The 24,504-nt window shown below is 36.9% G+C and overlaps 3 protein-coding genes across 9 annotated transcripts in view; 1 reads left to right on the top strand and 2 right to left on the bottom strand.

Moving 5' to 3' along the window:
• LOC142341506 (uncharacterized) overlaps positions 1-15,599 on the bottom strand; it is a 21,692-nt gene extending 6,093 nt beyond the window's left edge. For 2 of the 4 annotated variants that reach the window (XM_075392486.1, XM_075392488.1), the window contains exons 1-3: positions 15,409-15,599; positions 4,811-5,024; positions 2,347-2,508 (exon numbers count right to left, since the gene is read on the bottom strand). In XM_075392486.1, the coding sequence (XP_075248601.1) occupies positions 2,347-2,508; positions 4,811-4,984 (336 nt within the window). In that variant the 5' untranslated portion in view covers positions 4,985-5,024; positions 15,409-15,599. The remainder of the gene's footprint in view (positions 1-2,346; positions 2,509-4,810; positions 5,025-15,408) is intronic. The other 2 variants (XM_075392487.1, XM_075392489.1) reach the window with 2 other exon arrangements.
• Positions 1-21,415, bottom strand: part of LOC142341507 (protein farnesyltransferase/geranylgeranyltransferase type-1 subunit alpha-like) — a 351,573-nt gene extending 330,158 nt beyond the window's left edge. Inside the window, exon 1 of the mRNA XM_075392490.1 lies at positions 21,406-21,415. The gene's annotated coding sequence lies outside the window, so the exon portion shown is untranslated. The remainder of the gene's footprint in view (positions 1-21,405) is intronic.
• Positions 15,480-24,504, top strand: LOC142341508 (uncharacterized). Of its 4 annotated transcripts, none has more exons than XM_075392494.1 (5): positions 15,480-15,578; positions 18,667-18,831; positions 19,318-19,539; positions 20,109-20,221; positions 23,923-24,504. In XM_075392494.1, exons 2-5 carry the CDS (start codon positions 18,699-18,701, stop codon positions 24,415-24,417), a joined length of 963 nt encoding a protein of 320 aa, XP_075248609.1. In that variant the 5' UTR covers positions 15,480-15,578; positions 18,667-18,698; the 3' UTR covers positions 24,418-24,504. The 4 variants fall into 4 exon arrangements, with proteins under 4 accessions (XP_075248609.1, XP_075248608.1, XP_075248607.1 ...); XM_075392493.1 differs by having other exon boundaries at positions 15,528-15,578; positions 18,650-18,831; XM_075392492.1 differs by lacking the exon at positions 15,480-15,578 and adding an exon at positions 15,611-15,642 and having other exon boundaries at positions 18,650-18,831.

Raw genomic sequence — 24,504 nt, 5'->3', positions numbered from 1 at the left:
TACATGTACCATCATAATGGTGAAAATCACTATCTACACAGGAGGAGTTTGTCGTACGTTAGTGGATAAAATAGAGAATAAGGAGAAAAATAACAATGAACGCACCCCGAAAAAGGAGTCATGTGGTAAACAGGAAAACCAAAAAGTAAGATAATGACAGACCAGTCATCAGTCAAAAACTGAGATCTGGTTTGATATGTCAGCGCGTTTTTCGCAAGAAATGAGCTGAATGTGCTAAAATTATGAAAAGGCATTTCTTACATAACTTCAGCACATTTTCAGCAGATTTCCTCGGCATTTTTGTCGGCGCATTTCTTACAAAGTTTCAGCGCAATTTTAGCGCATCCGTCTGCAAATTTCAGAGCTTCTGAGAATGCTCTGAAACTGCTGCTGAAAGAAACCAGACACCAAACGAGTAAACTTTTGAAAAAGAGTGGAACTTGTTCTGCTGTTTATGACCCAAAATTACAAATAAGCATCTAAACAATAAAATGTTGGTTAACATGTTGGTTACAGAAAACACTCTCTTTTTTATGATTGGAGAACGAAACTTTAAGTCTTGCATGAGCTAAAAAAGTTGGCAAAATTTAAAAAAAATTTAAGAGAAAACAAATTATTAAGAGAAATATTCACATAAATTATTCTTACGAGAGACCAAGACCTTAAAAAACCAAAAATACTGAGTCAGGTAATTAAAAGTTGCTTTCGCCCTATCATATAATGCGTATACAAGACAATTTTTAGAGTAAGTAACCTTCTTCAAATTTTTCTTTTAAGACATTATTTAATTAAACATTAATCAAAACTCGACTTAGTGTCATCAGTTTAACCTGTGGCAACCAGATTTTGCCGGATGAAGCACAAACTATCGACAAAAATCTGATAAACAGTTTAATTAATTGTATAATGAATGATCTAGTGTTATGTTAGACGTTCAAGTTAACAAAAAACTTTTTAGGAATTATTGAAGCATTTTAAATGTCTTTTGATTTTGGTGATATAGGTTTGCTTTAAGTTTATAAAAACTGGAAATTGATTTTTTTTACATTTTGCCGCTATTTACTTTTTGACACAAGTTTAACAAAATGTCTTCGAAAATTCAATTTAAAGAAGTATGGTTTTTGGCAGAGTGCAAAAGAACTTCATTTTTTGTGCAATAAGAAACAATGTGGTCAAAATGAGATCGGAAAATTAGATTTGATTGCAAAAAAATACTGCGATCCTTAAAGAACACTTTTAGATTCTCCAATATTTATATTATATGTCAATGATATCAACAAAATTGTTATCAAAAACAGCAATGCTTAAGAAATTGGTGATCATAGGGTGACACAACATTTCATTTTAATACAAAAATAGGGCAAACAACAAATTCCAACAAATTTTGATTTGGAAAAATTAAACAGAGCGACCTTTGGACGAGAAGAAGCGAATTCACATTACACAGAGTTGAATTTTTTCGAAAATACAAATTTACCAATCGACCTGGGGGTTCATTTCAAAAAACGGCTTCGGGACCTACTGAAGTCTGAAGTTACCTAGTTTAAGTGTTGATAAGGAATCAACATAACGAAGTAACTCTGAAACAAGAAATAATTTTTATTCAAATCATCTGATTTGTCCCATTTATTCTGTACTGCTATTTTTCAAAGGTTTAAAACATCGTTCTGTTGATTGAAACTTTTAACACACAAATCGGGGCACAAAGTGTGTTCTCTATAAACTAAATGCTATGCTGCCAGAGGTTTTGTTCCAGATACAAAATCTTTACCAACAGAACTCCAAATAACAAAAGCGCCGTTAAGTTTTTCAATGTTCCACAACATACGAAAAACTGCTCTAATAAAATAAGCCTGTTACTCCAAACTCTTGTATCTGTAACTGTTTCTATCATCAAAAAGGAGGTCAAGAGGAGGGGTACAATTTAAGAAAGTTTATTTGTAAACGGAGAAAAAACTGCAATTACAATTAGGAAAATCACATCAAAGAGCAAGTTTAAATATAATGTAAGAAACGAATTGGTTAAGCTGAGTGAAAAAGTTCCAAGGTAGCACTCGTAAAATATTTTTTTGGTAGACTATTTCAGGAAAACCAAATCCTTTTTGAGAGAACAACATTACTTTATTTATAAACTTCTAGCAGGTAACATTAAACAATAAGTAATTTTAATATACCTGTTTCAGATTATAAGATATTTTATATTGACAAAAATATCAGAGGCCAGTTCTAGGGAAAAGTTAATTAGAGTTGGAGAGGAAAAAAAGTTTTGTTTTTTTCTCGGCCTACACAAAAATGAAAATATTGCAAAATTCAAAAATTCTGTACAATTTTTATCTAGTGTTTCCCGGAGTTAGAAGATGCATTGTTGTTATTTCGCCTTGTGAGCATTTTGAGGTGACTGTCAATAGTAGCAAAGAGGTGCTCTGCTCTCTGTCTCTCAGCCTCACTCTGTCCCAGGAGATGTTGCATTGAGGACAACTTTACTTCCAAGTTGTTCACACTACACTCCTATATCACATATCATGTAGTTATGATCTAAGCAAGACTTCAGTATAAAAAGTGTTGACAATACTGCGAGCCAGCACCACTGTCTGGTAAAGGGAACATTTAGTCCTTTTTACCTCTTTAAAAAACAAAACGTATCTTGATACGTGTAAAAAGGGCCACGTCTTCTTCGCTACGCTATTTCGTTTTGAAAATTTGCTGAAAGCACTGAAAAAATGTTTTTTTTTAAATATATATAATGAATTGAAAAACTTACAACGAAATAGCGAAAATTATTCGGATGTAAATCTCATCTCACACTGCTAGCTGCACACCCGGGTCGAGATTTTTTTTACAAAATTTATGTTAGAAGCTGGCAGCCGTTGAATTTTTTTTCTCGCGAATATATCGTTCATAATTATTGACACCTTTCTTACATAATCTTAACGCTGGTCAACGAATTAAGCGGATAATTAGGTCAGAAAACGTACCAAAGTTTGGTAAAAGTTGTGCGGAAATTATGTAAGGAAGGCGATGAAAGCGTTGAAATTTTCTCTTTTTCAAAAAGGCTGAAAATTTATAAGAATTGTACTATATTTTTTGTAATTTTGTATTGAATGTATGTATGAATGTGTTGAAAAATATGTTGAAATTATGTAAAAATGTGGCAAAAGTGCTCAATTTGAAAATTTTGGAGGTACTAAAAATATGTAAGAGATGTGATGAAAAATATGCTCAATTTTAGTAAGAAATGAGTTGATAAGTGCTGAAATTTCTTTCAGCACATTTAGCGCCTAAAGTTAAACATACAACATATTCAGCATATTCTAGGGAACGAGGAAAGTGTTTCTGGATCGTTTCTGCTAGCCCCCCCCCCCCCCCCCTTAGTTAGGCACCCCCCCCCTTTATTTACTAAAAGCTAGCACAGCTATGGTTTGAAAGTATTACGTATTCAACCAAAATTTGTTGCATATAACGTAAGCATCAATAAAAATTTCTGTATTAGATCATTTTTGGTGTTATCGGCTACAATAAGGGCTTCATTTCTTAAAACTTCTTAAGGAAAATATTCTAAAAGTGCCTTCAATCTACCTAGACACTCTTGTTTCAATGAAATGCAAATATCGCTTTCACAATTCGCGAAAGCTTAGATTTTGGGTGGTGCAAATTTAACGGCTATATAAGGCGGGGGGGCACCAGCAGAAAAGATCCGTGTTTCTAGGAAAAGATTTGAAATTGTTTTGATTAGTAAGAAAGATTCTATGTTGTCCAATGTTAATTATTGAAGCAATGGATTGCTTATATTTTTTGACTCATTGAAAGTCGAAGAGCGTTTTCGACTTTTTCAATTAATTTTTGAAGCAACAATGGAAGCCTGAGTAGAAGTTTTCAGCAGTATTAAAAACGTTTTCTGCTTTCTGAGTTTGTGAGTGGGAAGTGAAAAATCACAACTGTTTAGCATCAACGTCTAGAAAATATGAAGATGGAAAAATTTTGACTATTTTGAGAGTTGCATAAATTGTCCTATTTCCTTGAGTATAGTTCTTACAGTATTATTATGAAATCTAAATGCGTCAACACAGTTGAATGGACATCAAAAATAATCTTTTGCAGTGTAATTTTGTCTTTGAGACGCGGCCGATTTTTTTAATCAATTTTATACTAATAGGTGATGTTAATCGATGTTGAATTTTAAAAAAGGACTATATGTCTTTATGAAATGCAAGGAATCATATTATGTTTTTGCATAAGGGTGTTTCCCATTATACCCCCCTCTGGTCATATAACCTATAGCCCCCCATCGTAGTATTTAACATAATGGGGGCTATTATGGGAAAGACCCCCCTTATAGTATCTTCATCATGATTGTGGGCCGCATAATACCGCTTTTACCGTGAATGCATGTTGCGGATCTATTCTATTCTGCCCCCCCCCACCCCTCTTAGTTGGCATATAGCTTTCTATTTTTTCTATATTTGTTTTACATGGTAACGTTGTATAAGGATACGATTGGTAACCGCGGTTAGTTATTATAACACTGAAAGACCGAAGAACAGAATAAATAACTTGTTGTTTTATAATCCAATACCCGTGAAAAATTTGGGTTTTGCCCATAATAGAACCCCTCCCCCCAGCTTAGTGGGTGGTTATGTAAAGTATAAACGTATACCCCCGTAAGTATACCATAACGGGAGAGCCATACTTTATAATTTTGCGGTTGGGGAGGGGGGTTATATTCCGTGTGGGTTAGGGGAGGGGAGGAGCGGCTAAAATCTGAATAAAGACGTTTAGTTGTTCGCAGTGCAACTTCAATCTCTGTGCTTACACTTTCTGCTTTTGAGTCTGAGAGTATTAGTTTGATAGAGTGAGCAGCATAGTCTGCAAAGCACTGCTCTGCCTTCCGTCTGCTGTTCTCTAATGCTCGCATGTGGTGCACTAATCCTGACAGTGATTCCACCAAGTTGTTGGTGACGTCAGAGTTGTTCACTGATTCAGTCATCACTGAGGGCAGTTAGTTAGTTGCTGGTGTAAACCTCCGCCTGTAGCATTTCGCGGGTTATTTCGGTTTGAGCACACTTAGTTAAGGGACCGGAGGTGTACAAACGGGAAAGCCCAGGATGAAGTCCGCGACCCAAGACAGGTATCAGCCAGACCAACTTAGGTCACGGACAGGGGGGGGGGGGGGTCCGGTGCGAACCAACTCAATGGTCTAGCAAAAATTTGGGTCGCGCCTTTCCGTCTGGCCAATGCCAATTTTTGTCTGTACGGTATGGCGAATACCCATATTTCGGTCTGTTCGGTCTGGCCAATACCCATATTTCGGTCTGTTCGGTCTGGCCAATACCCATATTTCGGTCTGTTCGGTCTGGCCAATACCCAAATTTCGGTCTGTTTGGCCTGGCCAATACCCATATTTCGGTCTGTTCGGTCTGGCCAATACCCATATTTCGGTCTGTACGGTCTGGCCAATACCGACATTTCGGTCTGTTTGGCCTGGCCAATACCCACATTTTGGTCCGTTCGGTCTGGCCAATACCCTTATCTCGGTCTCTTTGGTCTGGCCAATACCCAGATTTTTTTCTGTTTGATCTGGCCAATATCCAATTTCAAGGCCTAGAGGTCCAGCCAAATAAGAGCGGGTCCTCTAAGAATTGTATAAATGCGTGCTATATTAACTGTTTTTTATAATAGCAGCTCATAAATGGTAACCGACATCTAATTCCAGATCATTAGACTACTTTATTAGCTTTCTTTTGAAATTTGCATTTGTCTCTAAATCGACGGTTTTTTTTCAATAATTTTTTTAAATCTCATATTCATTTGTCATTCAAAGAAATGGAACGAATAAATTTCAAATTTTATTGGATGCTTCTACATGCTTAAGTGGGTCTGGCCAATGGTCTGGCCTGGGGTCTGTTCGGTCTGGCCAATGGTCTGGACAGCGGTCTGGTCTAATGTCTGTTCGGTCTGGCCAATGGTCTAGACAAAGTTTGTTCAGTCTTGCCAATGTTAGCCAAAGTCTGTTTGGTCTGGCCAATACCTATCTTTAGGTATGGTCGGTCTGGAGCTTCCTGTCTGCCTCCGAAATCGGTCTGGCCAATACCTGTCTTGGGTCGCGGACTTCATCCTGGGAGATCTCATTTATCAAAGGAATCTTTTCTGTTTGTATTCACCGTCCCGGGTTGCCATTTTTTAGTAGTCATACAAGGATCATAGATCATGCCATACGAATCATAACGTATTTCCCAGTACGATCCGTGTAAAAAAGAAATCTTTCAGAGAAATCATACGTGATCCTTCTATGAAATCAAAAAAAACATAAATGGTCGTTTTCAGTTTTCCTGGAAGAAAATCATGTGAGAAAGTTTAATAATGTGAATCATATTGGCTGCAGTTATTTATGACTTGCAGGAAATCGTATATGATGTCTGTATGACTATAAAAAATCAAAGCCAATTTTTATTCATGGAAGTTCTGCCAAAAACTCTTGATTTTCTGTAGCTATGACTGTGTCTTCATTTATGTGTTACAAGGCGTTCAATAACCTCATTTTGACAGTATCTTTAAAACTTTTGAGAATTATGTACGGTCCTTGTACCACTACTCAGAAAACATATAGGTCATATTTGACCTAGTATAGTTATAAACAATTTTTATAAACTTTTTTTGCTTTGCTGACGGTTGGTTATGCCAAATATGGTTATATTGTTCTCTATGAAAGTCTGTATTACCTTTTTCAATGCATTGCGCAGTAAAAAAAATTTTGTTTGATCTTTGTTTGAACACTAAGAAATCATATAAACCATATATGATCTACTATGACTACAAAAAATGCAAGGTATGCCTGCATTGATCAAGTTTTTTCAGTATCCATGGTTTAGAGCGTAATGATTAAGGGATTTTTGTTTGAAGTTTTACTTTTTAATTGATCCTTGTATGACAACTAAGAAAACATACATATCATGTATGACCGATTATGCTCACTAGCAGTGATACAGGACCTTAAATGACTACTATTAATTTTGTATGTTGAGCATTCCGGGATACTTGCTTTACATAGAAAATAATTCAAGCTGTGTTTTGGGTGTTTCCCATTGTCGCATTCTCGTCCTCCATTAAACAAATTTGTTTTCAGTACAATTAACATACCAACAAAAGTGTATAACATGTTGTTCTTGTTTATCGCCGTATCAAACGGAAGCTATGCGGCATTATGCCTGAATCACCATCTTTTCAGAGCTTTTCAAATTTCAACTTGTGTACCTTTATACCGGCCTGAAATATATGTTGATCACTCTTTTCAGTTAAACGAGTAGCGAAAATTATCCCAAGAGGGAAGGAAAAGCGTCATCTAAAAACAAATCAATAACGCGTGTACAAATGGTCACTGAAAAGCAAAAGAAAAGTTGAATTTTTTATAAATAGTATGAGGCTACGAGCAATGAACAGAGAATTTATTCGTTGTTTTTTTTCGGAAAAGTTTTCCAGAATAAGTTTTTAGAACCAATGGGAGTCCATCATATAATTATCAAAAAACGAAAATAGCAAATTGTTCAATTTATTTTTCTCAAATTTGTTTGTTTTTAAATTATATCAAATTAAGCCAGAGAATTATAAAAAAAATTGAATGCGAACGGATAAGCGCTTCTTTCTGGTTTTTTAAAATCCTTTCGTTCTGGCAGGTAACTTTTATCCGCCTCTCATTATCCAGCAATCTCTCTATTTTTCAAGGAAGGCAATTAGAGTGTTTCTTTTTCAAAACTTTAGTTCATAATTCGAAAAACTAATAAATGTGTAGTTCAAAAATGGAAGCATTTTTCTTTTCCGATCTTCAAGATGTTACTTCTTTTCTTTTAGTACAGCCAAAAATATTCTCAATAAAAAAATCTTGCTGAAGCTCTAACTTATGAAGGTCCGTCTGATCTGCTATTCCGTAAATAAGATTTCCGTATTCGCTATTTGGTTGCAAATGCTGTTTGTATAATTTTAAAGGAATATGCTGCTGAGTTATTTTTCAGTTTGAAAAATACAGAAATGAAGTGATTACATTTTTGCCAAAGATAATTTCATGTGATCACGGAACGACATAAGAATTTGTTATCACTTTTAATATCTAAACACTTCACAAACTTTTATTCCTCCTCCAATTGCTAATTCCAAGTGTTCTCTTCTTTAATAAAAGTTTGATCCGGTAAACAAAACGAGAATAATCGATTGATTGGCGTCAATTTGTTATCCGCCAGCCATTTTGACATAGCATTAAGGTCATCCATGTAGTCTTGTTATTCAAATTTAATAAAAATGTTTTCTTTGTCTGCATAAAGCCAAGCAAAAGATTTCTTTGGTATTAGTACAAGGTCATTTATATAATCGCGAAAGACCAGAAGACCCAGAAGTGATTCTTGGGAAACTCCTTTCTATCGGCAATGATGTGAAAGAAATTGTACTGTTGTCTCTTTTTGGAAGCGCAAATCTAGAATTTTTTCATTTTTCCTCTAAAACCATATAATTTTCTATGAATATCTCATAATCAACACAACTGTGTCAAATTTTTGGCAGGTCCAACAACGTACAATGAGACTTTACAAGTTTTTCTCTGCTAAACAACAGAATTTCTAGCATATCGATAATGGCATCTACTGACCGTAGCGATCGTTTTCTAAGAATACCTAAATCCTTGTTCGGTAGAACTTTTTCTGTTAAATTGAAAAACATCTTTCTAGCTTGACTAATTTATTCAAAAACTGTGACAATTACTAGAATTAGTGAGATTGGTTTCTAATTAGAGGACTTGTTTATGTTGCCGTCTTTAAAAAATGGCGTTACGTGAAGCAATCAAATTACAAATAATGAATAGGTACCACAAATAACAGAATTAGTCCGCTTGAAAAATTTTCTGGCAAGACTCATATCAACCTCACTTGTTTTTCTAGGAAGACGCTTAATTTCAAGGAAGACATCTGTTCTTTCATTTTGCCTCTGATCCAAAACTTTCTATTGTACGGCTTCCTGCGTTTTTTTGTTAAATAAAGGCCAAAATTGAAAATTCCTTGATTTTTCTCCAACGGAATGTTGCTGTTGCTTCATTTTATCTCAATTTTTCTGCATATAGCTTCAAATAGCTTTAATTTCTCTTCTTGGGTCATTTCCTTCAAAATTATTTTTTTCCACATATTTTCTTTTTTGCGTTCTACACTTGATCCCTAGTGTCGCCATTGTGTTGGTTATATCGTTCTCCTCTTTCTAGTCTTTTAACGTAAAGGAATTTTGCCACAATAACTGTTTTTTTTACCCAGACTTTTTAATTTTGTTGCTGATCCAGCATTTTCTGTGGCTTTTTATTATTATGATTTTGGCAAGGATTGATCAGAGATTTTTCCAAATACAATACATTTTTAAAAGGACATGTTGAATATCTAGGTGATTTTGTGAAAAATTCCAGTTTTGCGTACTGAAAATGACTTGATAGGTGGTAGTTTATATCGCAACTAATGTAGTATAGTTGCCCAGGGCGCTCCAATTTTGTTTTTGCACTCTTCTTGTTTTCTTAGACACCAACTCGAAATTTTATACTGTTTAGTATCACAATGGACATTAAGAATTCTGTCACTCTAAATTCTTAAAATATTGAATCGCAGTTGAAGTCGGAAAAAACCACATGTAAATTTGTCCTTGTTTTTGATGGAACTATTGTTTGCTCAGAATTTTTAGATTTACAGTCTAGTTCTAGGGACTAAATTTTTGATACAAACTATTCCGTGAGGCTAGATTTGTTTGAAATTTAAAAATTGAAATCAGCGAAAAAAATATGATTGAATTTGGGTCCTACCAGAAACAAATGTTCACGAAAGAATTGCTCAAAAGCAACGTGATGAGTTTTAGTTGACTTTTTGTCATTGTAACAATGTAATCCTCATTCGTTTTTCATGCTTTTTGAAGTTAGGGTTCGATTCCATATTATAGTCCTTATTCCATGACATTGTGATAATCGAAAGTTTGATTGTTGAAAGTTTTGATCGTTGACAGCAAAGAAACACTCCCTTATCTCTTCCTTTTGCTCAATTACAAGTTAGAATGTTGCTGAAGAAAATATGAATGGCTTTGAAATAGTAGCCTCCATATTAGTTAGAATCTCATTAAAATTTGCTCCAAGCGATCTGAGGTTTTGTAATAGAAGCAGCAAGTAACTAACTTTCCTCTTCCTTGCGCTAAGCCATATATGATGAGTTCGTTTAGTGATATATTCATGCGTGTTTGTTTGGTTTATCATATTTGGTTCGGATTGAGACAGGAATTTTAACATAATTCTTGCTTTCGGCTTACAGTCGCATCCATTAGAAAAAGGAAGAGGAAAAACTCTTTTTCTTATATTGCGTTTTATTGTCCTAGTTTCAGCTAACAGTCGCTTCCATTAGAAACTGTGTAAATTTCTCAATATTAACAGACAAATGCTTGTGCCGAACTTTCCCATTAAATTTTGTTTATCAGGTTTTCAGGTTTTCCGAGAAAACCCAAAAGACCAAAAAAGGAAAAGTTTGAATCTTTCTTATTGTTTCGGAAAATTGATCACTTTTCAGTTGTTTGGCAGGTTTTCACTTTTTACGAAAAACCAAAAACAAAAATTTAGTTTTTTGATTATTTCTTCATTGAAAAAATTGTAGCTCATCCTTATGGCTTGCTCGTGGAAATGGGGTAGGGACCTATACGTTTAACGACCACTTTTTTAACTTTCTAGACTTCGGTTGCGTTATGACCCCACGAGCTGGATTATATGTGGATACAAACACTCAAGAAGCATTCTCTTCAGAGCTACAAAATTTATGTTGGCGTTTATTTAGCAAATGTTCTTAGAATGAAAGTTAAAAAAAATCAACAAAGGTGTTAAATGAACAGATGTGGGTTTTGTAGTGATAATTGCAAGCCACATAAGAGGCGCCATTTACGGAATATGAAAACTTTAAAGTCACTGCTATTTTTCATTATAGCCCACTCCCAATCAGTATAGTGGTGATATAACGTACGCCTTGCAAACCGTAATAAACATAAAAATTTGTTTTTTAATCGTTTTTGGTTTTACACTACCTGTAGTGGTTGTTGACGACAGTAAGTAGTCCCAGTCAATATAAATTAAAAAATGAGATAATTTCTGTTTGCGTCCCCCGTACGTTATGCTATCCCAATAGAGAGCACGTGTCGTTTTATAGTAAATCATTATGCTTGTATCAAAATATGGCACTTGCATCTGCGGGTGCAAAAATTATGCACCCAAAAATGTGAGGGGAGGAGGCACAGACTAAAAAGATTGCAGAACTGTCAATTTTATTGAACAATTGTGGGTCTTTCCCATTTTAGCCCCCCCCCACCCCATCGTAGTGGTCAAATAACTTATAGCCCCCCAATCATGGTAATCATACTATAATGGGGCTATAATTTCATGGGGGAGAGGGGCTGTAATTGGAAAGACCCACAATTTCGACAATCGCAAAAGAGCTGCCACGTACAAGGGTTATCTTTTGAAAACATTGGTTCAACGAAACTTTACAATAATGGGATTAATTGCTTCGTTTTTCAATTCAATCATTTTTGTGATGCCTTCATAACTTTCCATTATGTTCGCAATTTGTTTTTTTTATAACCACAAACTCATTTCTGTAAAATTTGGTGTTTACAAGCCTAAGACATTCATAGCCAGTAGCAGCAACAATAAAAAAATATCGTTCCAGAAAAACTGACTCTTCCCCATTATCGCCCCCCATTATGGTATGATTACCCTGATGGGGGCTATAGGTTACATGACCTCTAAGCTGGGGGGACTATAATGGGAAAGACCCAATGAACCAAGATGGAAAACGAAATGAAAGTTTGGGTCTTTCCTATTATAGCCCCACGTCGTAGTGGTCAGATAATCCTTAGCCCCCAATCATTATTTATCAGATTTTCAGGTTTTGCATAGAAACCCAAAAAACGGAAAAAAAGTTTGAGTCTTTCTTATTGTTTTGAAAAATTGATCAATTTTGAGTTGTTTGGCAGGTTTTCATGTTTCACGAAAAACCAAAAAGTAAAGTTTAGTTTTTTGATTATTTCTTCATTAAAAAAATTGTAGCTCATCCTCATGGCATGCTCGCGGAAATGGTGTAGGGAGCTGTACATTAAACGACCTTTATTTTTTGGTCATGAAACCTGAATTGCGTTTCGACCGCACACGTTGATTCCCAAGTCAGAACCAACTTTTCAAAAATTCTTGAGTGAAAATTTCCCGGGCAAATTTTCGGCTAACTTTGACGTTCTCCGGACCCATTTTCAACTATTTTTGGATTAAGTTTAATGTTTTTCGGACCCGTTTTTGACTTATCTTGGCCTCTTTTATCGTTTTCCGGAATCATTTTTCCCTTGCCAAAACATAAAATTAGAATTGCAAAGTCTTAATTCAGACTTGGATTTAGAGTTGACAAGTCCCAAATCAAACTTGAATTTAGAATCGCCAAATTTCAAATCAGACTTTGATTTAGAATTGCCAAGTCTTAAATCAGACTTCGATTTATAATTGCCAAGTCTTTGATCAGACTGGGCGTAGACTTGCCAAGTCTTCGGTCAGATTTGGATTAGACTTGGCATGTCTGAGATCAGACTTGGATTTAGATTTGCAAAGTCTTAGATCAGACTTGGATTTAGACTTGTCAACTCTCAAATCAGACATGAAATTAGAATTGCCAAGTCTTAGATCAGACTTGGATTTACACTTGCCAAGTCTTAGGTCGGACTCGGAAAAAACTTGCAAAGTTTGAGATCAGACCTGGATTTAGAGGTATACCCATATCGTCAGGGGCAAAATTACCCGATCTGCGTATCTCTTGTTCGTTTCTCGTATGTTAATACAATGAAAATAAAATAATATTGCGAAAAATAGTAATTTAGCAGACACAGGCAAAATTGAAGGGAATTGCGCAACCTGTGTTCGCAAAACTGATCAATATTTAAAGACGAATTTGATCTACAAGCGGTGTATCTTACTTTTTGCCTTTTTGCTTGCCACGTATCACAAATCTGCTTGATTGATGTATCTCTTTTTTGAATTAAATGTATCTACAATTTGCACTGAATGTGTCTGTAATCCGCATTTAAGCCTAATATAATGCGCGTTGATTAATTAATAGAATTAAGTGAGTAAAATTGGTTTACAGGACAATAATATACCACAGAGTGCTAGAACTTATCACAACGTTTTTTTATGTGAGTTGTTCGTCGGGAAGTGGAATTGGCATAGCCAAAGACTTTTTCATGAATTTGTCAGAAAAAGTGACGAATAAAATAATTTCTGAATAACAACCGTTTGTTCAGGTAATGGAAAAATAAAATAGCATCCGCTCATATTCTTGATCTTCGCCTCACTTTTTCTTCATGGTTTTTCAGGTTTTATAAGGATTCAAGCATCATTGTTTTGAGATAATTTTATTGAACTTTGACTACAAATTAATTTCTGAAAAATCTCCCAGTTTCATTTTAGAGTACTGGAAAACCAAATTAACATCAGTTAATACTCTTGATTGTCGCCTGACTTTTTCTAATTGGTATTTCAAGCTTTTTTATTATTCAAGCATCATTGTTTTGAGATAATTATATTAAAATTAGACGAAAAATTAATTTCTGAGAAAATACTCAATTTCATTTCTCAATGCTCTATTTAGTAAAAAAGTCTAGCTTTTAAGTAAATGTTTCCACCTATAAATCGAATTGTGTCTAACTAACTTCTCTATTTGTCCATAACAGCATGAGATTAAAAAGAGGGAAATTTCGATAAAAAACAACTTGTGATTTGATTACTGTTCTTTTCTTGGATCTATTCTGTTTCCCCCCCCAGCTTAGTGAGCATAATTTTTTAATAACCCCCAGGCGCACGTGCTGTTTTCTTACATAGTAACGTGCTATATAGCACCATATAAATTGTAACGGGGGGTCATAAAAACACAGGGGGGCCGAAACAGAATAGATCCCTTTTCTTGCTCTGTCTAATTTAATGAGTGATTTGCATTCGAATTCAGCAAACGAACTATTAAATTGAGTTTGATCAATGTTTTTGCGTCTAATTGCAGGTTTACAGGTGTCTATATTTGTTTAAAAACCTTCTATTCTGCGTCTGTTCTGGATGTCTATTTCTTTTCCTTAAAAATCCCAAAATTGCTCGACCACTTTTAATGTTTTTTTACAGGTTTACATGGCTTAACAGGTTTCAAATCAGCATTTTATTGCGCCTGTTTATGGGTGTCTGTTAGTTTTTTGCGTCTACTTACAGGTTGACACATGTGGGTCTTTGCCATTATAGCCCGCAATGAAATTATGGCCTCCCATTATGGTATAATTACCATGATTGGGGGGACTATAGTTTATCTGACCATTAAGCTGGCGGGGCTATAATGGGAAAGACCCACAGCTGTCTAATAGTTGTCTCTGAAAAATTCTTCCTTCCTGCCCCTCTCTATAAATAAATCTCATAAATATTAAAATCAGAAGCAGATACTTAGAAATGCAAATTTTAATGTCAGTTTATAAACATTAACAGTTGAATACAAACGCGACAACAAAAACCAAAATTTCAAACCTTCTATGTTTTTAGCGCCATTTATTCTGTCGTTAAATCACAATAAAAGCTTCAAATAGCTTTTGCATGCTCAATTAAAAAAGCTTGAAACAACTTTGCATGCTCAACAGTGCGCTTTTAAGTAGGCTCAATTGCAATTCGGAGATAAAATTTTTGCAGAAATTAGATACTTAAAATAAGCGGAAAACGTGCTACAAGACTTGCCACCTATTTTAAATTTTCAAACAACCTCAATTTTGCAAAAATGTTGTAACCTTTTTTGCAAAAAGTAGGATACAAAAGTTTTCTCCTAATTTCGTTCGTTTTATGTATCTATCTTTTGCGCAATTTTTACAAAGGCAGAAGTTTTCCGTTTGCGGCCCCAAATATTTTATGAGCCCCCTCCCGTCGGTTACAGAGCTCGCGTTCCATTACATCGTAAATTAGGATCTATTCTGTTTCCCCCCTGCTTGGTGAGCATAAATTTTCTACGACCTCCAGGCGCACGTGCTATTTTCTTACATAGTAACGTGCTGTATAACAAACTATAATTTTTATCTGGGGGTCATACGAAACATTGGGGGGCCGAAACAGAATAGATCCGAAAATTTTTACGCAAGATCCGTAAATTATTAAAATACGGCACGTGCGTTAGGGGTGCAAATAATTTGCACCCACTAAACTGGGGGAGGGGGCACAAAAGGAAAAAAAATTAGGTTATCCATTTGACAACTTTCATTTGTTAGAGTTCCAATAATTGCATATCTGTTAGTGCATAAACAGAGTAAACGTAATGAGGAAGGGGATCGTAATCATTGAGGGAAATACTAAAGTAAAATCAATCCTACCTTTAACTATCGTCTATCATAGGTATACAACGTTTGTCTGTAACTTCAACGTATAATTTTAGGCAGTAATAAAATTTTCAACATGATAGTTAGATTAAATTTGGCGCTGATAAAAACACATAAGCACATACATGATCATCTCCATGGTATTTATAATTTTGAATCAGCACGTGCGTATAATTTTTCACTTTACTCAAAACTTTCTAAACTGGCTTGAAATGCCAGATCTCTACAGTGCCAGATTTTAAAACTGTTGTCATTTTAAAACTTCCAATGTGGGATCTTTTACGTTTGTACCCCCCAGTACGTTATGCGCCTCCAGTTACAGAGCATGTGTCTTTACGTGTTAAATCATTATGTAAAAATATGGCACGTGCGTCGGGGGGGGGGGGGTGCAAATATTGTGCGCCCACTAAGCAGCAGGGGGGCACAAACGGAAAAGATCCCCAATGTGTTTGTATAACAACCCGGTAGGTATTAAAAAAAACGAACGTTTGAATTGCGAATGCGGGATTCGAGATTGGGTTGTTTTAGTTTTTTTGTTGAAATTAACAACTTCAATTTAATTGATCTTACCTTGTTTTCTGTGCTCTATCTTTTTCTTTGGAAAATCGACAAAGTAAGTTTTCAGAATATTGAATTAAACTGAATAGGTTATTTATAAAAGCTTGTTGAGAAAAAGCTCAACTAACTGGATTGTAAGCAGAAAAGTATCAAGTGTCGTTTGGGCGAAGGAACATGGCCAACGGAACAAATTCTCAATTAGCTCTTGAAACACGCAAAAGCTAAATAAATTGCGTGCCAAATTGTGTTATCAATAATAAATACACTATGGTCCAGTGGCACGAAAGTAAAACAAAGCTTGAGCGGAAAGGCGCTATAAGATTAATAGATTAATAGCTGGAACATTATACTGCCTAAGGAATAATAATGGGGTAGGGCTGTTACATCACCCCGCTTAGGAAGGACATGTCCTCATGTCCCACTATTCTGTCTCCGAACCCGATGAGGACGATGAGCTCGAAGAACGCGAGCGAGGCTTCCTTTTTATTTTCTTGTTTTGTGGATTATGATTTCCCCGAAGTAATTGAGAACGCAGGGAGCGGAATTCGTTTTGGAGACCTCTGAGGTGACGACAGGTCGTTGAACAGGACTCAGAGGCAGACATAGTGTCCGTATTCACCCCTGCATTGCGGACCTTAGAGGATTTTGGCTTTTTAGGTTGTTTTTTTTCCAGCGTAACAACCTTCGCGGAGAGCAGACGATTTGCCGTCCGAGAATCATCTAGCATTTGATTCAGCTCGGAAATGCGAGCTTTTAGTTTGTCGATCTCATTGGTAGCCTGGTAAAGGTCACGCTCGTGAGCCTCACGAGATCGACGAAGTCGAATAAGTTGATCTCGAAGGTCGCGATTTTCAGCCGAGTTGTCAACAGGGATTGCGACTAGATCCGCAGGATCCAGCAGAGGCCTTCGCCTTGCATTGTAAGGATCCTGAAGGCGAACTTTCCCATTGCGGTAAAATTCAACAACCCGCAACACGGCATGCAAATTTGCTGAATACACCAAACCGTTGAGGCGTAAGGGACCGTTGCGAGGTGGACCCATAGCCTGGCGTGAATTGCTTCCTTCGAGCGGGCTGCTTCTCGAACCCAAAGCTGCTGTTGCAGAAGCAGTCTGAACGACTGGAATGTTTTTGGAAGGCGGACAAAAGATGATTGTCATTTCATCCGAAGAAGCAGATGAGCAGACATCCGTGTGCGGCTGAGGATCCCGATTTTGCGAGAGGTTTTGACGGAACTCAAGCGACTGATCACTTGCCCAGTTGCCAGTTATTCCTGTATCTGCTTGAGAGTCCATACTATCGTCCAGCAACGGAATTGCAGGCGAAGAAGCACCTGAAAGAAGATCTGTGTCCAGAAGAATATCAGGGCCTGGAGAAGCAGGCATAGTGTTGATTGACTCTGAGCTTGTCGACATCTAAAACAAGCAATGTCAATCATTTGTGTACAGAAGTGCATCAGGGCTGCTAGTGATTGATGAACGAAAAGAAAAAAATTTTGAATGAAGCAAAAGACAAAAATCAGAAAGCGGCAGTTTTTTTTTTTTTTTTCTCACCTTGCTATCACTATTTTTTCTGGTACACGAATGTGTGCGTGGGTTCGAATCCCACTCCTGTCACCAATATAACAACCCGGTAGGTATTAAAAAAAACGAACGTTTGAATTGCGAATGCGGGATTCGAGATTGGGTTGTTTTAGTTTTTTTGTTGAAATTAACAACTTCAATTTAATTGATCTTACCTTGTTTTCTGTGCTCTATCTTTTTCTTTGGAAAATCGACAAAGTAAGTTTTCAGAATATTGAATTAAACTGAATAGGTTATTTATAAAAGCTTGTTGAGAAAAAGCTCAACTAACTGGATTGTAAGCAGAAAAGTATCAAGTGTCGTTTGGGCGAAGGAACATGGCCAACGGAACAAATTCTCAATTAGCTCTTGAAACACGCAAAAGCTAAATAAATTGCGTGCCAAATTGTGTTATCAATAATAAATACACTATGGTCCAGTGGCACGAAAGTAAAACAAAGCTTGAGCGGAAAGGCGCTATAAGATTAATAGATTAATAGCTGGAACATTATACTGCCTAAGGAATAATAATGGGGTAGGGCTGTTACATTTGTTTTAAGCAAGGTTCCGTATCTCTGCTAAAGTCACACAACCCATAATTAAAGCACGCATCGGAGGCTGGGGGGGGCTAAAATAGGAAAGATCCGAAAAAACAAATGCGCTTTGATATAAGAGATGGGGGATCTTTTCCGTTTGTGGCCCCCAATATGTTATGAGCCCCCTCCCGTCGGTTACAGAGCTCGCGTTCCATTACATCGTTCCCCCCCCCCAGCTTGGTGAGCATATATTTTCTATGACCCCCAGGCGCACGTGCTATTTTCTCACATAGTAACGTGCTATATAACAACATATAATTTTTATCTGGGGGTCATAGGAAACACTGGGGGGCCGAAACAGAATAGATCTGAAAATTATTATGCAAGATCCGTAAATTATTAAAATACGGCACGTGCGTTAGGGGTCCAAATAATATGCACCCACTAAGCTGGGGGGGGGCACAAACGGAAAAGATTCGAGATGGGATATATTGCATATACTTCTGGCTTTGTCTATAGGTACTTCTGGCACTGCAGACTTTTGGTATTTAAAATTTGCACATGCGTGTTTCAACTACAGCTGCGCGTGTTTCCCAGGAAAAGTGTTCTAATGGAAAGCTAAAATTCTAATGGCAGCTGATAGCGATGGTGCCGAACTGGCGCAACCTTCGAAGAAAGAATTGCAACCAGAACAGCGACGACTCATCGTTTTCTCCTCCTTTCCTCGTGAGCGACCCCGAGTCATGCGTGTACACCAAACAGGGATCTTTTCAAATGATGATATCCTATGGCATTGAGTGCATAGTATATACATACCTCGCACCATTTTATAGGAGCTTAAAATTCGCTTCTTTCCTATTGTATCTTAGTCATATAGCGTAGCAACCCCCCCCCCCTGCCCCCCCCAAACCACGGTAATTATACCGGAATTTTTTGTGCCCCCAATGGAGGCTGTAAGTGGGGGCGGGGGATAATGTAAATGTGGGCATAAGTGGAAAAGAAAAGATCCAACTTACCCCATAGTGGGGGCTATAATGGGAGAGACCATAAAATTCAAACATGGATAATTTTCATTCGCCTCTAGTCTTCGACTAAGTGGGTGCAGGCTGGATCATCTCGGGGTCTATTCTAAACCCAACCCCCCCCCCCCCCCCCTCCCCCGTCCCATACAGAATTGATCCGAACATCCAATTAGGAGGTATAAGGGTTTTAATTGAGGGTTATCAACATAAAATATCCCGGAAACAGAAACGACCCTTCCTGAGGTCGACAAAGATGCATGCTTAAAGAAGCGGGGTGTGCACAAGCCAGACCTCTTTATGGATCTGGCAAAAGAGTGTGCCGGGAAAGGCAACTGGAACGCGAGGAGTCGCACTTCAAGCCTTGCAGGAACCCCAAAGAAGTCAGGACACGGAGTCGACTTTCGAGAGGGGAGTCGGAGTTTTGCAAATACGTCCATCGCTCGGAAAAGTGAGGAAAAAATGACTCCTTTTGACGATCAGTTTAGAAAAGCGAAGAATGGAACACTTGTATAATTATTGGCTGGTATCCTCATAACTATCTAGTGTTATGTGTTATTTATCATCATCTCTTTTGCAGCTTAGTGGCAATAAAGAGATCAGACTAATTAAAAATTTTGACTCCTTCTCGTAATAGACACCCCAGATTAGTGGGGTTTAGGTCCGATCGGTTCATTAATGGGGTCTTTTCTTTCATAGTCCCCCTCAAGCTTAGTGGTCATGTAACGTGTAACCCCCCCCCCCCCGCCAATCAGGTTAATTATAGCATGATGGGAGTTATATTTTAGAGGGGGAGGGGGGGTATAATGGGAAAGATGCCATTATTGGATGGTGGGATCTTCTCCGTTTGTGCCCCCCAGCTTCGTGGGCGCATATTATTTGCACCCCCCCAGAAGCACGTGCAATATTTTTACGTAATGATTTACGACGTAATGACACGTGCGCTGTAACTGGGGGCGCATAACGTACTGGGGGGGGGGGGGGGGGGGCACAAACTGAAAAGATCCGGATGGTGTTTAGGCAGTCTTCCACATCTGATGACAGCTCATAGTCTGGAGAGGACCAATTCCAGGAATCTGTCATCCATCGGATACTTCCCTGAGAACTTGGAACAAGTTGTTTCCACATACAGAGTTAGTTTAGTGTCATTCCCATTCTAGATCGCCATTTACCGAATAGGGTCTTTCCCATTATAGCCCCCCCCCCCAGCTTAGTGGTCAGATAACCTATAGCCCCCCCAATCATGGTAAATATACCATAATGGGGGGGGGGGCTATATTTTCATGGGGGGGGGGGGGGGGCTATAATGGGAAAGACCCAACCAAATATTCTATTATAAGAAGGCTACAATTTTGTTCCAGTTGGGGCTATCATGGGAAAGGCCAGATTTGCGATTTTTCATATAGCATCCTCGATTGTTTTTTGAACATGTTTCTATAAGCTTCTATAACCAGCTGAATGGGGATAGCACATCAAAATTGAATTTTTTATTCTAATTTTTTAAAAATATTTCAATATTCCAAATAAAGATTAGAGGTTTAGTTTTCTGCTGAACATATAAGTAGTATCTAAAGTAGCTAATCAATATCTCACTAATGACGAGCGGACTCAAATCTTGCAGGAATGTTAAATCTCAAATCGTTGAAGCAGATGCTGTTTTAACTTTCTTTTAAACTTTCTTTCTCTGTGATTTTAATTTATATCCATGATATTTTCTAAAATCTAACGACAAAGTCCTTTGTTATTTTATCGTTGACCTAAACCACTTATTAAGACTTTTTTAGCGAGTATATATACTAGTACTTGTCGCTGTTGTCTGCGATGAATTTTTAAGGACACCATCAGATATGCAAGAGCAAAAGCGGTGACAGCAAGGAAATTTAGTTTAATGTCCTTCAAAATTGGGGATTTATCAACACAGGCGATTTTTAAAATTAGGAAAAGCAGTGACCAAGTTTGTCACTGAATTACTGAGTTGGTGTCAGTATTATGCAAGGTAAGCGTAATTAATGTTTGCGAGCTTAATTCCATTATTACAGCAGCCAGTTTCAGGGCTTTAAAGTAACTACTTTCCGCAAATTTATCGTCACTGTCTCAGGGCTTTACAATTACACCACCCACGTTTAATGAATTTTGTGATTAGAATTAATTCAAATTGATCAGAAAAAATTTGTGAAGCTTTTATTGAAAGTGAGTATTAAATGCGACTAGTTTTGCGGTCAAGATTCCACATCGACGTCTCTTTTGACCGCCTTACACTAAAATCAAATCCCTACGAGAGTGCACAGAGTTATTTAATGTCTTGTCGTTTATATTAATTTAATAAGAATAAAATTGATTCCACCGAAATGCTTTTGAAAAATTATTTTATTTAGTTCATGTTGCCTCAGGTTCATGCTTTTGTTCATGTATGAATAGATTATGCAGAAAACACCAGAAACACAATAAAAACAGCGAGGGCCGATAGTGCTTAACTTTCAGCACCCAACTTGTATTTCAAAATTCAAACTCTTATTTCAATCACTAGAACTGTAGGTTTACATGCAATTATTACATCAAATCGAAATTGTATTTTTTCATCTATAAAATGCTGGATTTATCCAAAACTGCCTCAGTTCTCAACTAAAATTCTATCTATAGTTTTCAAATTTCTAGTTTTCTAAATTGATCAAAAATGAAAAAATAAATAAAACTAAATAATGTTGAAAAGACAACTATAAAGTTTAATCGTAACCGTAGGATTGGTTGAGATCTTAGTCGACAGGCACAATTCGTCCTGAATCAGACACCTTCTGAAAAATTCCACTCTGTCATTGTCGGCCTCCGTCTGTCATCGATTATATTATAAATTCGAATTTACTTTGAAGCGTGGAATATTAGTAATTGTGAATATATTTTAAAATGCAGTACAATTTAAAATTCATATACTTTGTGACTCACTGCTTGGCATATTTAACTCTCTCAAGGCATATTTAAAAAATTTAAATCAATTTCATGAGCTCAAGGCATATATAAAAAATTTAAAATCATTTTTATGAGCTCAAAAGTGATCGGAGATCGGTGTCACCATTTGTTAATATTAATGACAATTTGTTGCCAATTTTGTGTTAACTTAGGAACTTTTTACGCGAAGAACAGTGACGCATTGTGGATGCTAGCGGCAGAGTATTGTCACCACAGATGATGAAGTTCATGATATCTATAAAAAACTCCATTGTAAAAATGTGGTTTCCTCTAATTGCTAACTACTTTTTATTAATATCCGGAAAAGTGGAGAATTAGAAGAAGAACATCCAATGAGAGACCGTATAGGACCCGTTTACCATAACCATATCTCGAGCGGGGTTTAGGTTAGACTTAACTGCGAGCCGATACTGGAGTCTTTCAGCCACGTTTTTTTAAGATCTGTTCAAGCCTTTTTAAAATCTTTTCTTACGTCAATGAGAAGTCAGGTTGAAAAGGTGATTTTAATCACAGTGGGGTATTAAAGTGCTTTAGCTATATCATGTTACAATTTGTTTTGTTTTGCTGGTCTTATCTGGGAAGAGTCTTAGGGCGCTGAATTTTACCGTTTGCTCGAACTCAATTTTCCAACAGTTGTTTGCTTTTAACTCCGCCATAGGCGGTCCCCATCCCGGTCGGGAGAGGAGGAGGGAAAAACACCCAGAAAATACTGGAAAAGCTTCAAGTTCTGATAATGGTCAAAATAGTAAGAAAATTTTCCTTACTATATGAGCTATTTCATCATTATAAACGCTATCTAGGTGTCATTTTTGGCTCGGTTAAAAACCTCATTTAATCAAAAAATATTAGATTAGATCCAGATTCGAAGAGCCAGATCTGTGACTCGAAATACGGGGGTCTTTGTTCAGTCATAACAGTTTTCTGAATCGATTTACCAGGGGTTTTGTTCTGAATTATCAGACTCATGATTTGAAATACGAGATGTATGATTCAAACTACGTGGATTTATCAAGTACGGGCTGAATGATTCGAAATATAACAATTTATGATTCGAAATGCCAGATTTATGACTTGAAAACCGGGTCACAGTTCCGAAAACCAGATATATTAATCGAATTACCGGGTTTTTGTCCCGAAACATTAGATTTACCAACCGAATTACCGGGTCATTAACTTTTTCCGGGACCGTGCATTAAATGAACCCGAATAAAAACCCCAGACGACGTTTTGTCGAGTCATATTTCCACGACCTCTTCTCGGGATGTTTTCTAGGGCATCGCGGGAAGCTGTAATTGAAAAATTTTGTATTTTCTGTTCAATTGAGTACTTGCAAAAATTGCAACAGCTGCAATCATACCAGTAAAATTTCTAAGTATATACTGTTTCCTCCCCACCCGTTTCTTTTTATGACCCCAGCTGAAAAAAGCGCGTTCGCCACGGGAGCGTAAAAGTTGGGCGGCCTAAACAGGGAGCGTAAAATTTGGGCGGCCTGAACAGGGAGCGTAAAAATTAGAACACCAAGATTGACGCCTAAACGAGACATAATACTCAACTATTATGCCTTTTGTTTTCTTGCAAGCTTAGCTTATTACCAGTTTTTTTTTACTGTACAGGTTTGCATTATTCTGATTAGCTCTGATCAGATCGTGAATAGACTGAAAATAACTTCTGGCCAGCCTTTTCTAAGGTATTAATTTCAATGCTTTTTTTACTCTGTAAATTTTTAGTCTGAATTTACACTTTTCTTGGTAAAAAGTGTCATGATCAGAATATGCTCATGGTAAAAATACAGACAGAGAATTACTATGATTCAGTGCTGAGATACTATGATCTGGGATGATATCCAACTTTTTAAAATTTTTATCTTTAGGAGAAGTACAAAAACAAGGACTGGCTAGACTTAGACAAGAGTAACAGCTCAATCAGTGGAAAACTTGCAGATCTAGAGAGCTCGTCTTCTGGAGAATTCAGTCACGTTATAAAACAGCCTGTATCACGTGACCTTCAACCACGTGATTCAGTTCAGTCACTGCCCACTCGGCCGAAACGAGATTCAAGCGGCAGAAAGCCGAAAATAGTTGCCAAAAACAAAAGCCATTTTGACTCAAAAACTAAACAGGAATGCCATCAAGCAATACTTAATGACGATATTCACCCAAACTGCAAAACATGCTTGCATTTGCTGAGAATGTCGCTCGAAAGTGCGCGCAAAGTCGATAACAGACCATTGATGCGTCGGAATTCATATGGTCAAAAGATTTCAAAAAAGCAGCTTTCTGATTCCCGAGGAAGCAAGATTAGCTCAGACACCTCTGGGAATAAACAAACTACAATTCTTAGCAGCACCAGACTAGCCAATGTTTAAAGTTTTGAGATGTATATTAGTTAAACAAAATTGTTGAGAAATATGGTATTCTACTCTGCCCATTTATTATTTAAATACTGGACTCAA

This window comes from Convolutriloba macropyga, chromosome 6 (assembly GCF_964194025.1).
Source record: "Convolutriloba macropyga chromosome 6, txConMacr16.3, whole genome shotgun sequence".
NCBI classification, from domain to species: Eukaryota; Metazoa; Xenacoelomorpha; order Acoela; family Convolutidae; genus Convolutriloba; species Convolutriloba macropyga.
Note: the sequence above shows the minus strand (reverse complement) of the source record. Positions and strands in the feature narration are given on the sequence as shown.

Excerpts from the sequence above, each read along its gene's own strand:
- LOC142341508 (XM_075392494.1), top strand. The coding sequence starts at position 18,699 with ATGGCAGCTGATAGCGATGGTGCCGAACTGGCGCAACCTTCGAAGAAA. Across the intron at positions 18,832-19,317 it reads CATGCGTGTACACCAAACAG|AAACGACCCTTCCTGAGGTC; the intron begins GGATCTTTTCAA and ends TCCCGGAAACAG. Across the intron at positions 19,540-20,108 it reads TACGTCCATCGCTCGGAAAA|GCAGTCTTCCACATCTGATG; the intron begins GTGAGGAAAAAA and ends GATGGTGTTTAG.